The sequence below is a fragment of the Rhodnius prolixus genome, unplaced genomic scaffold (genome assembly GCF_049639745.1).
Source record: "Rhodnius prolixus isolate KJV_2025 unplaced genomic scaffold, Rpr scaffold_6, whole genome shotgun sequence".
Classification (NCBI taxonomy): Eukaryota; Metazoa; Arthropoda; class Insecta; order Hemiptera; family Reduviidae; genus Rhodnius; species Rhodnius prolixus.
In genome coordinates this window covers 26,728,869-26,742,989 of record NW_027411634.1, presented here as the reverse complement: position 1 = coordinate 26,742,989, position 14,121 = coordinate 26,728,869, and the positions used below count along the sequence as shown (strand labels likewise).

The following is a 14,121-nucleotide window of genomic DNA, read 5'->3' as shown; positions in this document are numbered from 1 at the left end:
ATGAGAAAACGTAACTTTAATTTAATAAGAGTTTTCCAACTCTATTTGGAGGTGAATAGACAAGATAATAAATGAATATAAACATGCGACGCTAGTCTGAGTGAATTATCTTCTCAAAGCTTTGTCAAACAAACTCCAACAATTTGATTTAAGTGCTTTGTTTTAAAACCACCTAGTTTATCCAATTTACACTTTCCTTTTATGCTACACTCTTCTGATCCAGAGAATTAATTTATACTTCAGAGTAGCTTGTAGAAAACTCTGACAGTTTTGGCTTCTATCAGACATTTTATTTTATTTTTCCCCAAATTCAAGCGAGTAGTGTGGTGTTTAGTCAGTAGAGGTTTTTTTCTTTTCTCACTTCACCTGCCAAAGGATAACCAGAATTCAATCGGGAAAGGTTTTAGCACATGTAATTGATTGTCCAGCTAGAACACAAGTGTAAGGAGGATACTTGCAAAGAAAAAAACAATATTTTATTTAACGTCCTCGGAATTAATTATCACCAGGACAAGTTATGACCTATTACAAAGAAATTAGTAAAGTTCAGCTGTAATCGTAAACAAATAACTTCAAGCTCTGAAGAAGGGAATACATTCACGAAATATTGGCACAGGAGAAATACTGTAGTTTTTTTTGTTCCCTTCCAAAGAAAACCAACTCCAAAAAAAGAAGAAAAATTTCAAAATTGATAGAAAATATATAAAACCAATTTTAGGAAATAAATTTACAGTCATTCAAAAAAAGCTCTATAGCTCTTCAAAATAATTGTTAATGCACGACTTAAATTCATAAATCCACGCATAAAACATATAAAAACATAATTAAAAACCCTAAAATCACAAAAACAATAACACGATTATTTAATTATTTATAATATTGCACAAAATTCTACTTCATTCACTAATTTTGTGGTTGGACTACTTATACTTCATTCAGCAAAATGATTCAATTAATTTTTTACAATCAAATGGTTGGTCAGAAACTTCAAAAAAAATGAAAGGAAACAAGTATATGGAGGAAAATCCGATTATAAGTGAAATTGAAGAACATAAAATGATATACCAAATGGTAAACCCAGCCACTATTCTACGAAAATAAACTTTGACTGCTACAAAACAAAAAAAAAGCAATATTGGAATTGCGACAGAATTCCTAGTTTAATTTTCCTGGGTAGTTACCAAGTGTTAAAGTAGAATATGCCGTCCCTAGAAGCCGCCTACGTTGTAAGCATTCTCAGAGGTCTTAACTTGGAGGGAGAGAACTGTAGCGGTCTAATCTCGCCCAGTAAAAGGGGCATAATAGATCTATGAAGGTCACAAATGCAATATGCCAGCCACAAAAACAATTTAATTTTCACTTCTTGAGCTCTCCACTCAATTTAATTCAAACATTGTTATTGTTGCATGCAATATAGTTTTACCGTTCAACTTGCTGAATTTATCTTATTACCAGCGAGATTTGGTATAAGATAGAAAATTAGATAGATTTTGCAGTGCGATACAAAATAACGATAGAGTACATTACATAAATTTCTGCATCTCTTTCTAGATCCAAAACAGGAACACCTAAATTTCCACCAATAGCCACCTTTTTCCCTGCAGATTTTAATACGTGCCCTATCCAAGTGAGCTGGAGCATTTTCGCCAGGTGACTGACAGACAAGTTATTGTTATGGGAAGAAAGACATTTGAAACCATGCCTCAAAGCATATTAAAGGATCGTGTTCCTGTTGTTTTTTCTCGTAAATAAAGACATGGGTTGCACATAGTGCAAAAAATTAAACATAAGACGCCAAGTACATTGAGTTTTTTGTCGTTTTATCTGCACAGACTGAAGATAAATAATAGCTTCAATATTATGATAAGGGTCCTTCGCGCTTTCCATCTATTAATTTATATACTATCTTGCATTTGTTGCAATCCTGTTTTGTATCCATTTCGTCATCCTTTTCCGCAATGCAATTGTTTCTATTCGTATTGTCTTCAGGAATGGAAATATATCCCCTTTTATTGAATATTATTTTATCTAGCTCGCTCTGTGGCTTTGCCAAAACATTAATTGTTTCGTTGCAAGAGAAATAATAAAGTTGATTCGACTCCTTTGAATAAACAGTATTGTACTTAATATACCTTGCTCCCATTGATTTTAATGATATTATCTTACTTTTTCCTTTCTTATTTTTTCTCTTAAGTACAAACTCTTCTGGTTCCGGCTTCCAACCAGAAAGACAGAGCATTTTTCTTTTAGAATTTTCTTGATCCTTTACTCTCAAATCTATCGTTTCTGCCTTTTTTTAGAAGATGTCATCCAGGACGTGAAATCAGAAAGCAGGTTATGCAAGAGATCTTTAAATATGTGACTTCAACTCTTCAGCTGTTCAATTTGCTAATATTGTACCTCGCCCGGTCGCAAAAAGGGGGATATTAAAGAATATTTAGATAATCTATTCAAAGCTACTTCTTTAATAGAATTCAGTGAGTTCCCCGAAGAGACTGCTTGTTTGGTTGCAATAATGAGCAAAGAAATATTCCATCATTTTATATTTATTTACTTCCGAAATGAAATGGAAAAAATTGGAGTAAACGCGCAAACGACTTTCTCTTTCTGTAATTCTTGGTAAGATAACTTATACATTCTATTCTTCCTCTAACTTTTAAAACATTTAATTCTTTCTGATATTACTTACTGTTCTATGGAACAGTAAGTGGTGAGGCCTACTTTGGTATACGCCAGTGAAACTTGCAGCCTGACAAGAAAAGACATGAACAAACTGAGAAGAATTGTCAGTAGCATGGAGAGAAGCATGCTAAAAATTAGTAGAAAAGAGAGGAAAAGCAATAGGTGGATTAGAAAACAGACTGGGTTGGTGGATATAGTCAGGGTGTTATCGGAGAGGAAATGGCATGGGCTGGTCATATTGTACGGTCGGAGGATGGTAGATTAGATTAGATTAGACTAGGGCGGCCTCAGGGCCTACGCCACTGCGACCCCTTTGGGTCGATTGTGGCTCCCCTAACTTTAAAGCTCACCCTCCAGACCCGTCCTTTTAATTAGACTCTTAATGCTGGAGAGTGACTTTTGGGTAAAACTCACAGGCCTTGGTTTTTCCTCCCCGAGAAGTAACATCCTTAGCCTCACGAGCCCCTCACACTGACACAACACGTGTAGTGCCGTTTCCTCCTCTTCCTGACAGAACCTACAAAGGCTATCATCTGCCAGGCCCATGCGATGCATGTGTTTTCTGAGTCTGCAGTGGCCAGTTAATAGGCCTACAATCATCCTGATAGCCCCACGGCCTTGACGGATTAATTCTGCAGTCAGCCTCGGCGAATAGCCTTTAATAAACTCCTTCGCCTGTCTCTGCCCAGTGGTGGCAAGCCACCACTCCTGAGACCTACTCTGCACCCATAACTTAATGGTCGCAGTCTTAACACACTTCGGAACCCCAAAACAGGGCTCCGGGCCAACGAAGTATCCCGCAGAGCCTTCCCGGGCCAATAAATCTGCCGCTTCGTTACCTGAATGACCAGGTACCCAGACCAGAAAGACCTTATTTTGGTCACTAATTTCCTTCAGGGCACCCAGACAGTCACAAACCAGCCTTGAGTTGACATGGTAGGAACTAATAGCCCGTAGAGCAGCTTGACTATCCGTGAAAATTACGACCTTAGAATTAATAATTCCTCGCCCTTCAATCTCGGTAGCACAGAACCTAATTGCAGCTGCTCAGCCTGAAAAACTGTAGCTAGTTTCCCTAGGCTAACCGAAAAGCTACATTTCGGCTTCACCCCGTACACTCCCGCTCCCACACCCTCCTCCATCTTGGAGCCATCAGTGTACCACATTGAATCTCCCAACACTGGGGGTCCACGTCTCCAAGCCTCCCGGTCTCCAATACAGACTTTGAACGGCTTGTCGAAGTTATATTTGGGAGTCATAAAATCCGAAGGCAGGCCCAAAATAGGATCGGCCTCCAGCTCCTCGTATAACTCTTGATATACTCCTCCATGCCTGACGGTAATAGGAGCTTGTACTTGCATAAGCCTAACGACAACGGCCCTTGTAACGCCCTGAATGTATATGTGCAGTGGGGGCAGATTTAACAAAACCTCCAAGGCCGCAGTAAACTTCCATGATTTAAACAGAACAGTAAATTAATAAACTAAAGTATTAATGAATTCATCAAACTCTTCAAATGTCTGTAATCTCACTATTTTACAATTTTTATATGAATATTTGTTTGCAGATTGTACTAATGGAAAACTTTTAGAATGACATGCTTGATTAGTTAGTAGCCATCTGAGTGTCAGTCGTGAGTTGGCTCTTTGAAAATAATCTTCTTTTGACTGATGATTTGTGACCCCCAACTATAGACAATGGTAGTGTATTATTCTTAGAAGTTTCCTTTGCAAATTTGTTTCATTATTCAATGAAAAAAGTATAGGGCTTAGGAAAATTATAGAGGTGGCCCGTATAGTTACGGTTATGTGCCACCAGATGGTACTCTTGTTTCAAAATTCTGTTCTAAAATGAATTTAATAATCATAATTCCTTCTTATTTTGCTTATTTTCAGGGCAGGTATTAATTTATTTTCGTGAATTTTGAAATATTGTTAATATTTTGACTGATTAATTCGAGTAAATTAATTTACAAAGAGGTTTTATAAGTTTCTGTTCCACAAATGTAAATTAATTTTTTCTACTGCAGCATTTCCATCAGTACGAGAGCACTTTCCATTTTTGTAGTCTCTTCAATCGCCATCCCGCAGGATTCTTTCAACCATTTTCATTTTGTTATCGTTCTTTCACAGGAATCTAGGTAAATCTCTTCTTCTAAGCTCTCTGGTTCCTTATTTCCTCACTCAACTTGGCCAATCTTCTCTCCTGAACTGATTGATAAAAAGTCCATCCAATTTGATTTTCTTTCTTCTCAGCTCCCATCACTCTCTGCGCCACGTCATTCTACTCTGTCTTCCTAATACATGATCTCATCAAATCCTCTTCAATCCTGTTACCGCTGAAATTGTTTATTTTTTATACCTAGTTATAAAATGTTTGGTTTCATTCTCATATTTATTTTAGAATTAAAATTACTTTACTAACTTTGTTTTGTAGCTTTTCTCCTGGTGTTCTCATCTTTCGGATTAACACCAGGTTAAACTTTCTACTTCCAGATCTCTCGATCCTGGACCCTCATAGCCATCAGTTTCTCCAAAGCCATTCTCGCATAAGTTTATTGAAGGGCTTCTTCTTTTATTTCTTTCCAGAACCGACTTTGCAATTTTTTCTATCCTGCTCTTAGAAGGCATTCTTCTAAGATTGTACCATCTTACTTTATTTATTCATTTTTTTTTTTTTTTTTCATTATTCTGAGCCACTGATTCCTAGGAGCTAGGACAGGTCAAGGTGATACACGTTACGACCTCTGTCTCGAATAACAATAAATACCTACAGTTCTTTATTATGAGATTTTGCTTTAAATGATTCAGATTATATAAAATTTTATAACAACTCACTTCCAATAAGCCACCCAAAATTTTTAATTTATTTTTCTCAAAAGTAACATTATTCTTTTTATTTGTTTTAAGGGCTAAAAAAGCCCGTTTCTTTGTTTTTTAAATGAAATTCCTGAAGTACATAACAGAACGAAAATAAATGTAAAAATTAATCAGAAATAAAAGAATACTCGTATTCATATTAAACATTCGTAAAAGGGCCGGAATTCACAGAAGTAAAAATAAAGGATATTTTGTTATAAATATTATACCACTAAAGAATAAAGAATTAAGCAAAAAATATTTCAACTGTAATGCCACAGTGGACAAAGTATTACATTTATGTTACTGGAGATCGCTGGAACAAATTATGGTCAAAATATAGTATACCTCCCAATTAAGGGTGTAAAAAGAAATAATGAACATAATGGAGAGTAAGTAGAAATTATAACATGATAAAAATCTTCCATTATGTTGAGGTTACACAGGTTGTACAATTCTAAAGGATTTACATTTATAACATAAATTACACACACACTCAAACGCAAAAAACTATGAAATTGTCCAGATGGAGCTAGATACTGTAAAAATACAATAATAATATTGGGTTATTAGGCTTCTAGGGATAATTTTAGGCTCAGGTGGTTAGCTGGATTCCAACACGGAGATCCCAGGTTTGAATGAGTGGGCTAGCCCTCAGATTTTCTGAGCCCAGGAGCTCTTTACAGCTCTGTCCGTGAGCAAATGGCAACAGGCGTTCCAGTTAATATCTTGACGACATATTCTATTTTGGATTTCATGAATCTTTGTTGTGAGCATATTCAGTTTAAACAATTATGAGCATCTATTTGAATGAATGAAGAAACCGCACGAATAAATAAAATAATCTGCTTAAATACGTTAAAATTTACTTACGCAACGCGACTAGAATGTAAAATTCGTTTCGAATTTAAAAGTTAATTTCTTCAATGTAATTTTAGATTTACATTTATTGTAAGAAAATATCAATATTGTTTTTGTTTTTTTTAAAGCTAACAATACAATATTTACATTGTTTACAAAAAGAATAATGTGCGACATTGATGGTGGGTTATTGCATGAATGTGTCAGCATCTATTTGAATTGGTAATGTCCGGAATAAAAAAAACTTGAGTGTAGATGTGTCACCGCACCAAGCTGAAGCTAACACTATTTCCTGTGTTTTTGTATATATTTGTGTTTTTCTTTTATTTATATTATTGTTATTTCATTGTCTGTTGCTTGGTTACGAATTTCATATGTACCCTACAGCCGTCAGAGAAAGTACTATGATGTAAATAAATTCGAAATTTATAAATAAAAGTTTAAGTAAATGATGTTAGGTCTTGTCCAATTGGTTCAAGTATTGATGAATAAGAGAAAAAAGTAGTCTTAATGGTGACTATTCGAACTAAATCTTGATGAGGGCTACGTCGCAGATAAAATGAAGATTACAGGCTATGGTGGAGAAAGCAGATTCATTACTGAAATGGATGTTGAATTAGGAAAACCCTATCTTACTTCGTCTCCTTTTGTTTTTTATTTTCAAATTATTTTCTGGACCTTCCGCCTTTCTTAGCCATCTTCTACTTGATTTTGGGAAAGAGAACTTAGTTAAGAACACTTTGGAAGTTTTGGGGCAGCCATTTCGTCATATCTTTTAAAGATTGTAACATTACATCTCATGTTCTTTGGGTTGAGGCTTTGGGCACAGGAAATAAATGTGCTCTTAAAATATAAAGTTAAAATCTAAATATGAAATAATAAATTTCACTCAATACATCAGAATTTATATAGATAATCAAAAGAAGATTTGAATCATTAAAGTTAAAACTATAAAGAAATCATTGTAGATATTTTCTTTTTTTAGTCTCGCTTTGTTCAGAAATCTTTCTCAAGTTGAAATCTAAAATCCTTATAAACATTATTACATTTGGGAATAATTATATATCAAGGAATAAAACATGGCAGTAATAAGAAGATTTATTTATTTTTGCAACGTTTTATCTCCGTCTCTACTTGGTGAAATGTTATACAAATATAATTAATAAAATTTTACATTTTTTGTTTTTTAGATTAATTATTGCCACACAATAATAATAAAAAGGTAATTTTCTGTTTACAAAAAAGGTATTTACAAAAAGTGCCAGTCTTCGCCTTATTATAATTATTAAATAACTTTCTAGTTTATTTAACAACGAAAGAGTTTTTCCATTCGATTCGTTTGAATTTGGCGTAGTCAATAAAAATCTCTAAGAAGAAAGTTTAGTAGGTAATATTATAGTTGAATAACCACAACATATTTTCCATGTAATCTGATGTATTTATCCAAACACTCATACTGGTAACAGCTTTTCACATACAATTCTAATCGTTTTCCAATAATGGGTTGTATTGTGACTGGATGGTCTGAATTAATGGACAACCACCATAAGATATTAGAAGAGAAATATTGAATTTTCATGAGAAAAAATGAACATTTAGGCCAGAGATTCAATAATTTCTATACTTGAGTGTGAATTAGGCCAAAGAATTTCTATTTACCATATACTGGGCAGTACGTGCTCTGATTCTCTTATTACTGTACTAACTTACATCCTCTCTTCAGCGTTCTTTATAGCTATGCTAATATTACAGACCATCAGCTCCCTATTTTTGAATATACTTTTTATTCTATAAAGGGAATAAAGGAAAAACAAAATCAATACAGAAATTCTATTTAGGAGAGACAGAAAGAGAGATTAGTTTTGGAAAGAGCCTCATATTTAGTGCGATGTTTTTATAAACTTCATGAAACCAAGAAGGATTTGGTGAAAATTTCAGAGAATGTTTTCAATTCTATTAAGGTGGGTTTAATACACCAAACGAGCGAACACAATGTTCTAACCTCATCACAATTTTTCTACCACTTCTAATAATCCTGAACATACATATCGGAATGTTTGGCTGATGTAAACAGATACTTGGTGAACAGTCCAGTCAGAAAGAAAAAGTCCCCATAAGTCCTAACTTTATATTTCGTTTGGCTACTATCATGTAACCTTATGGAAAGTTAGCGATCAAAGTACCTCAATCAGAAGTACCATTTTCTTGAAAACTTACTTTTTTAAGATTTTAAAAAAATCTAATCGAACGATTTTCTTTTTATCTTTAAATTTAGGACCCACAATACACACAAATGAAAGTCTATAACTTCAATTTTAAACATTTGTTGGAACACTTTCGGAAATTGTCAATTCCGGTAGAGGTATTTTGTCCAAATTTGGTATTTCAGCAACAAATTAAAACCTTCTCAGACAACACATTTACCCAAAAATGGCCTTTAAATGGGAATCTATTTACTTCCATTCTCAGAAGTACTCTTAATCGAATTATTCAGAAAAAAATATCTTCAATAAAAATTGTTAAATTATGTTTGTGCTAAGAGTTAAGACAATTTAGAAACCTTAAAAAATAAAATAAAATAAGAAAAAATACTAAAATATCTACTTTGTAAGTGGCACATTTGGACAGCCGATTTTATTCAAATTTGGAAAGTTAGTTCTACTTCGTTTCATATTAATAATTGTCAAAGGGTGTTTTATCAACGTTATGCTTATTTGTACAGTTTTTGACGATCAACCCTTACACAACCATCTTGCCTGACAGTTTTATTATAAAAATCAATATTACTAGTGAAAAGACTAAATCGAAAATCTGCACAAATTTTAATAGCTTTTCTTGTAGATAGGTTAAAAAGAAAAAAAAAAAAATTAAAAAAGAATAACATTTTGAAGCATTATTTTCTAAATAGCCAAAATCTATTTTTATTTAAAATTTACTCTTGCCAATTTTACTCAATTTTTATAAATAAAGTATGTTAACAAGGGGCTTTGTGTGTAGTTTAAATTGCAGGCCAACAAAGAGAATGATGTTGTGTTACACAAACTAAAGTTTAATACACAAAACTAGTTAGTTGAGTTTAGTTATAAAGTTTTATAAAGTATTTCATTATAGACTTTAGAAGTTGAGGGTGCAAAAAGCAAACTAGAAAGCTAAAAGAAAAGTTTAAATATTAAAATAATACAAAGTCTGGGAAGTCACTGCAATAGGAGTTGTATGTTTGGGATGTGTCTAAGTGCAGACGGATTTTTTTACGGAAATGATTTTGTGACTGTGGTTTCAAGTGGGCATACCTTTTATGAGAGATGACAGAAAAAATAAACTGTCCTTAGATATTTATTCTTTGATTACAAGAAGGTATTCTAAATTGCACAGATTTTCATGATAACAAAAACAGATTATCATGAATAACATAAGTGTCATTCGATTTGAAATTTCATGAAAATGTGCGTTTTGGGAATCTAGAAGCTGTGAGTTTTTTAAAATATTATTTATAACATTACATTAGTAAATAAAATGGCATGAAAGAAATTTGAGGAAGATACCGAATGGTACCACTTCAAGGCGTCGGAATTAGTAGAGATAATCAAGAGGCCACTGGCGCTTCAGTCACCTAAAGGGAGTATTTGGTAAAGTTAGACTTGAAAGCTGATGTACAAGAGGATTGTCATGTAAAGTTAAGTAGTTGTAGAATCTGTGATGGCGTAATTTTATCAGATCGGGCACGAAGGGACTGGATCGATCATTGTGTAGGTTTTCATTGGAGGCATAATTAGAAGCATTGGGGGATTTTCCGAATGATTTTGGATTAGATAATGAGATTGGAAACTACCACCCTAGTACCTATGTCTATTTATGTCGCAGCAAAAAACTTTGTAAATAGCAAGTTTGTTTTGTGATTGTAAGTTTAGATTGTTGGTCGAGTAGTATTGATAACTTGCGAAATCGTCAGTTAGTCTCCATTCTTTTCAGTCTGGAGGATTCCAAGTTAGTCGTTAGTCCATACACACCACAAGATAGCGTACTCTGTCAGAAGTAAGAAGCCATTATTATTGAATTCAAGCCAGGGCTAGTCGAGTGTCGGAGCATTAAACTGGTTTGAATTAGTTTTTATTTTATTATAACAGCCTCCACTGACTTTTCTCTAATTCAGAAACTTTAAGAGACAACGCGAAATCTGTTTGAACAATAGTTTCCATCAAGTAGTGAGTTAAACTGCTTAAAAAAAAGAAAGGATGTCCAAAATTAATTCTGTCAAGTTTTGTTATCTATATTTAAATTTCTATAGTATCAGCGCAACTGAATTTGCCCTGTAATAAAGTGAGAATGACCTTATTTATTGTGTAATCTAAATGTTACTCACTGTCAGAACTGTTATCTATCATTGTCATACAAAATAAACTCTGACATAATTAATTAAAAACATTACTCACCAGCCAACATACCAAGGTTTGGCGCCATCAGATAATTTAGCTCTTTCTTCACTCATCTCAAATACATGAGCTAGCGACACGAATTCCGTTTGATATGGGAAAAACTGGCAATTCTCTTGGGTTTTAGAATCCGCATATAATTCTTTAAAGAACTCAAAACTGAACACCTTTGGCGCGGACCAATTAGTCATAGCATCTTCTATTACTACTGGACGTCCACTGAACGCATACCTGAGAACATAAGAACAAATATAAATAATTATATTTAGTGTTAAAAGTTAAATGAATACAGTATTGTTGGAAATGTTAATGCGAGAAAAACACACCCCTGACATTAAAAATAACTCAATTCTTTGGTGAACCAGCGAATTCTAATGCTTTCCTTACTTCAAGTAACTTGTTAACCAAAGAAATATTTAGAAAATGAATTCTGACAGCTAAATATATATATTTTTTTAAATAAAAAAATCCGATTAACACCCAAAATCAGTTGATCACCATGAAACGAATGAGAAGGCAATTTTGTAAACACAACCTCTTACAATATTCGGAATGTACAGAAATTGAGGTTTCTTTCAACAGTCGCTTACAGGTTTTTACGCAAATTTTTAAATGTCTTGGTAAATTCTGCTTAAAATTACGCTCCAGAGATGTGGTTAATTCCATCAGAAATGGTTTAGGTTTAAAAACACGTAAAATCAAGAGAATGTTACCACTCTAGCGCAGATTCTAAGAATAGTTTTCCTTTATTTTCTGTTCTCAATTTACAGAGAAACTAATGAAAATTTCTTATAGATTTTATAACCAGTCGGAAGTTCAACAAATCAAACAGATTCGTAACTTGGGTTATTATTGTAATATAAAATTTTATTGTAACTGAAAGTAAACATTTTGAAAACGGTTTGATAGTAAAGGTAGGAAAATATTAATTTTAAAGATGATTTGTGTAAGGATACAAATTGGTATAAATATGTGGATTTATAGTACAGATAAAGTCAGTACTAAGTTTAGTGCTGAATCGAGTTGTTTCAGAGTTGGAAGTGGTTTGAGGTTTTAGTTTAATTAGATCGGCACTTTCTTGAACACGAATACTTCCTTCTCCCGTCTTGCTAACAGATAGAACAAGATATTTATTGACTCAAGAAATACAAGATTATTTACTAACATTATCTAGCAAAGAATTTTCGAACTGGAATATTTTTAATTTTTTGTTACATTTTTACTAGTAAAAGAAGTAACCCGTACAGATATACTAACCTTTTTCGAGGTCCTCAGAGTCCGATGAAGTGGTTGTTGCAAATTTGCTCACTCTGTTAATTAACAGGGTGTCTTAGAGGGAGAAAGAGAGAGAAGGCAAACCAGAAGGAAGTTCAAATTTGAAATGGTAGGCAATATGTTTTTGATCAAGATCTGTCAACCAAAAATGCTACTTTAATTTTCATTTTTTACAGAGATTTTTTCGAAAACGACTTCAATGATTTTCTTTATATTTTCCGTCCTCATCGCAAGCACATAGATCTAAACATTTTCCGAAGAAAATGCTCTCAGTGCAGGAAATGGTAGGCTAAGCTGTCCAGTAGTGCCATTAAAACGCAAAATTAACAACCTTGATACCTGCATTATAAGGAATTAAGGATGTAAAGATTGAAATGCCACTTGACTGAAAAAAAAAAAAATTATAGTTTTTTGCACTTTATTTTACTCTACTGTTACGACTCTGAACCTCCCTAATTGATTAACTAATAACTTAATAATTAAATTTAGAGAATTGGTCAACATAGTATAAAGAAAACGAACAAAATACTATTTGGTAAGTACAGAAAAAGACATTTAGGCCAGATTTAAAGTAAGAGAGGTAGAAAGTGACGTCAAAAAGGGTCTTGGGTTTAACGATCCCAGCTGTTAGTATACTGCGCTTTGGTCACCCAGAAAAGAAAACAATAACTTTAAGTAGGGAAGGGATTAGCTATGAGGTTAGCATACTGGACTCCCACGCGGAGGTCCCGGGTTCGAATCCAGCAGCTGACCCTTAGATTTTCTCTTCCTAGGAGCTTCTTACAGCTCACTGTCCGGTGATGGACAGTGTTGTCTGTAACGAGAGAACACTGTCCGGAGGCCGGCAGTGCACTGGAAAAAGCTCCGGGCGCTAATGACCTCAGCTGTTGATGCGCCAAAAAAAAAAAAAAAAAAAAAAAAAATAACTAAGTAAGAACAGTTTTTCATCGTTCATTATTATTAAAAGAAAAAATTCATATCAAGTCACATTTTAACTTTAAGCATGTCCGACATATTTTGTTTACCATTTAAATTGGTGAGGGGGGAAATCCTAATGTGTAAGCTGTATGATGGACTGTGTTTTCTGTAACGAGAGAAACTGTCTGAAACAGTAACTGTCCGGAGGCCGGTGGTGCACTGAAAAAAGCTCCGGGCGCCAATAACCTCAGAATTTGACGCGCCTTAAATAAAAATAATAATAATATCCTCTTTGATTGCAATATGAGATGTTCCGCTCACTAAAAATTACAACAAAGATTGGTGGAAACGGGCTTGGTTCTTAGAAGAAACAATTTTTTCGTTTTTAAGATGATGCTACACAAAAACTGTGTTTTATAGGAGATCAGATTGCAGGTTTCATGGAGGGAGCTAGATTTCAAATGATGCCATCTCTATAATCCATCTTTTACCAAAAGTTTGATAAACGTCTGTATTTATTTTTTTCAGCTTTTATTGATTCCCCTTTATTAATAAAATTACTTGAATCAATTAATGATAGCAGTAAACAAATATTAATTCAATTTTTCCAGTTAAAAAAAACTAAATCTTCTACTTGAACATTCTTAAAATTAATTTTACCAATTAACTAGTTGAAAAAGAACGTCTTTACAGTAACTGCGGCACTAATATTGGTATTGCAATTTAATTTGGCAAGAAGTCAACTTTTACGATTCTTTCCGCTGAACCCACGGAACGAAATTTATGGTGTGAATGTAATTTATGGTAGGAGATAAATTTCGTTTTGTTCGTAACCGTCGCAACTTGCTAAGGAGTAAGTAATTTGTTCATAATTTTTGTGAAAAATTACATTTTTTTTGCCATCGCTAAATATGTATAATAAATTAAGTGAAAAAAGTTCAAATTTCAATCTCTTGTGATTGAAAATAATTATTTGTTTTCGTTTATACTTAATTTTGAGCATTATTGTGGTGTTCTAATATTTTTTATGTATATGCCTGAAAAAAAAATGATGTTAATTATTGTTTACATGACCGCAATTCAGCTTTTATATTTGC

General features: G+C 33.5%; 1 protein-coding gene across 3 annotated transcripts in view; it reads right to left on the bottom strand.

The window, feature by feature from the left end:
• Positions 1-14,121, bottom strand: part of LOC141461522 (uncharacterized) — a 125,271-nt gene that overhangs the window by 51,690 nt on the left and 59,460 nt on the right. For 2 of the 3 annotated variants that reach the window (XM_074142703.1, XM_074142705.1), the window contains exon 4: positions 10,832-11,062. In XM_074142703.1, the coding sequence (XP_073998804.1) occupies positions 10,832-11,062 (231 nt within the window). The remainder of the gene's footprint in view (positions 1-10,831; positions 11,063-14,121) is intronic. The other variant, XM_074142704.1, reaches the window with a different exon arrangement.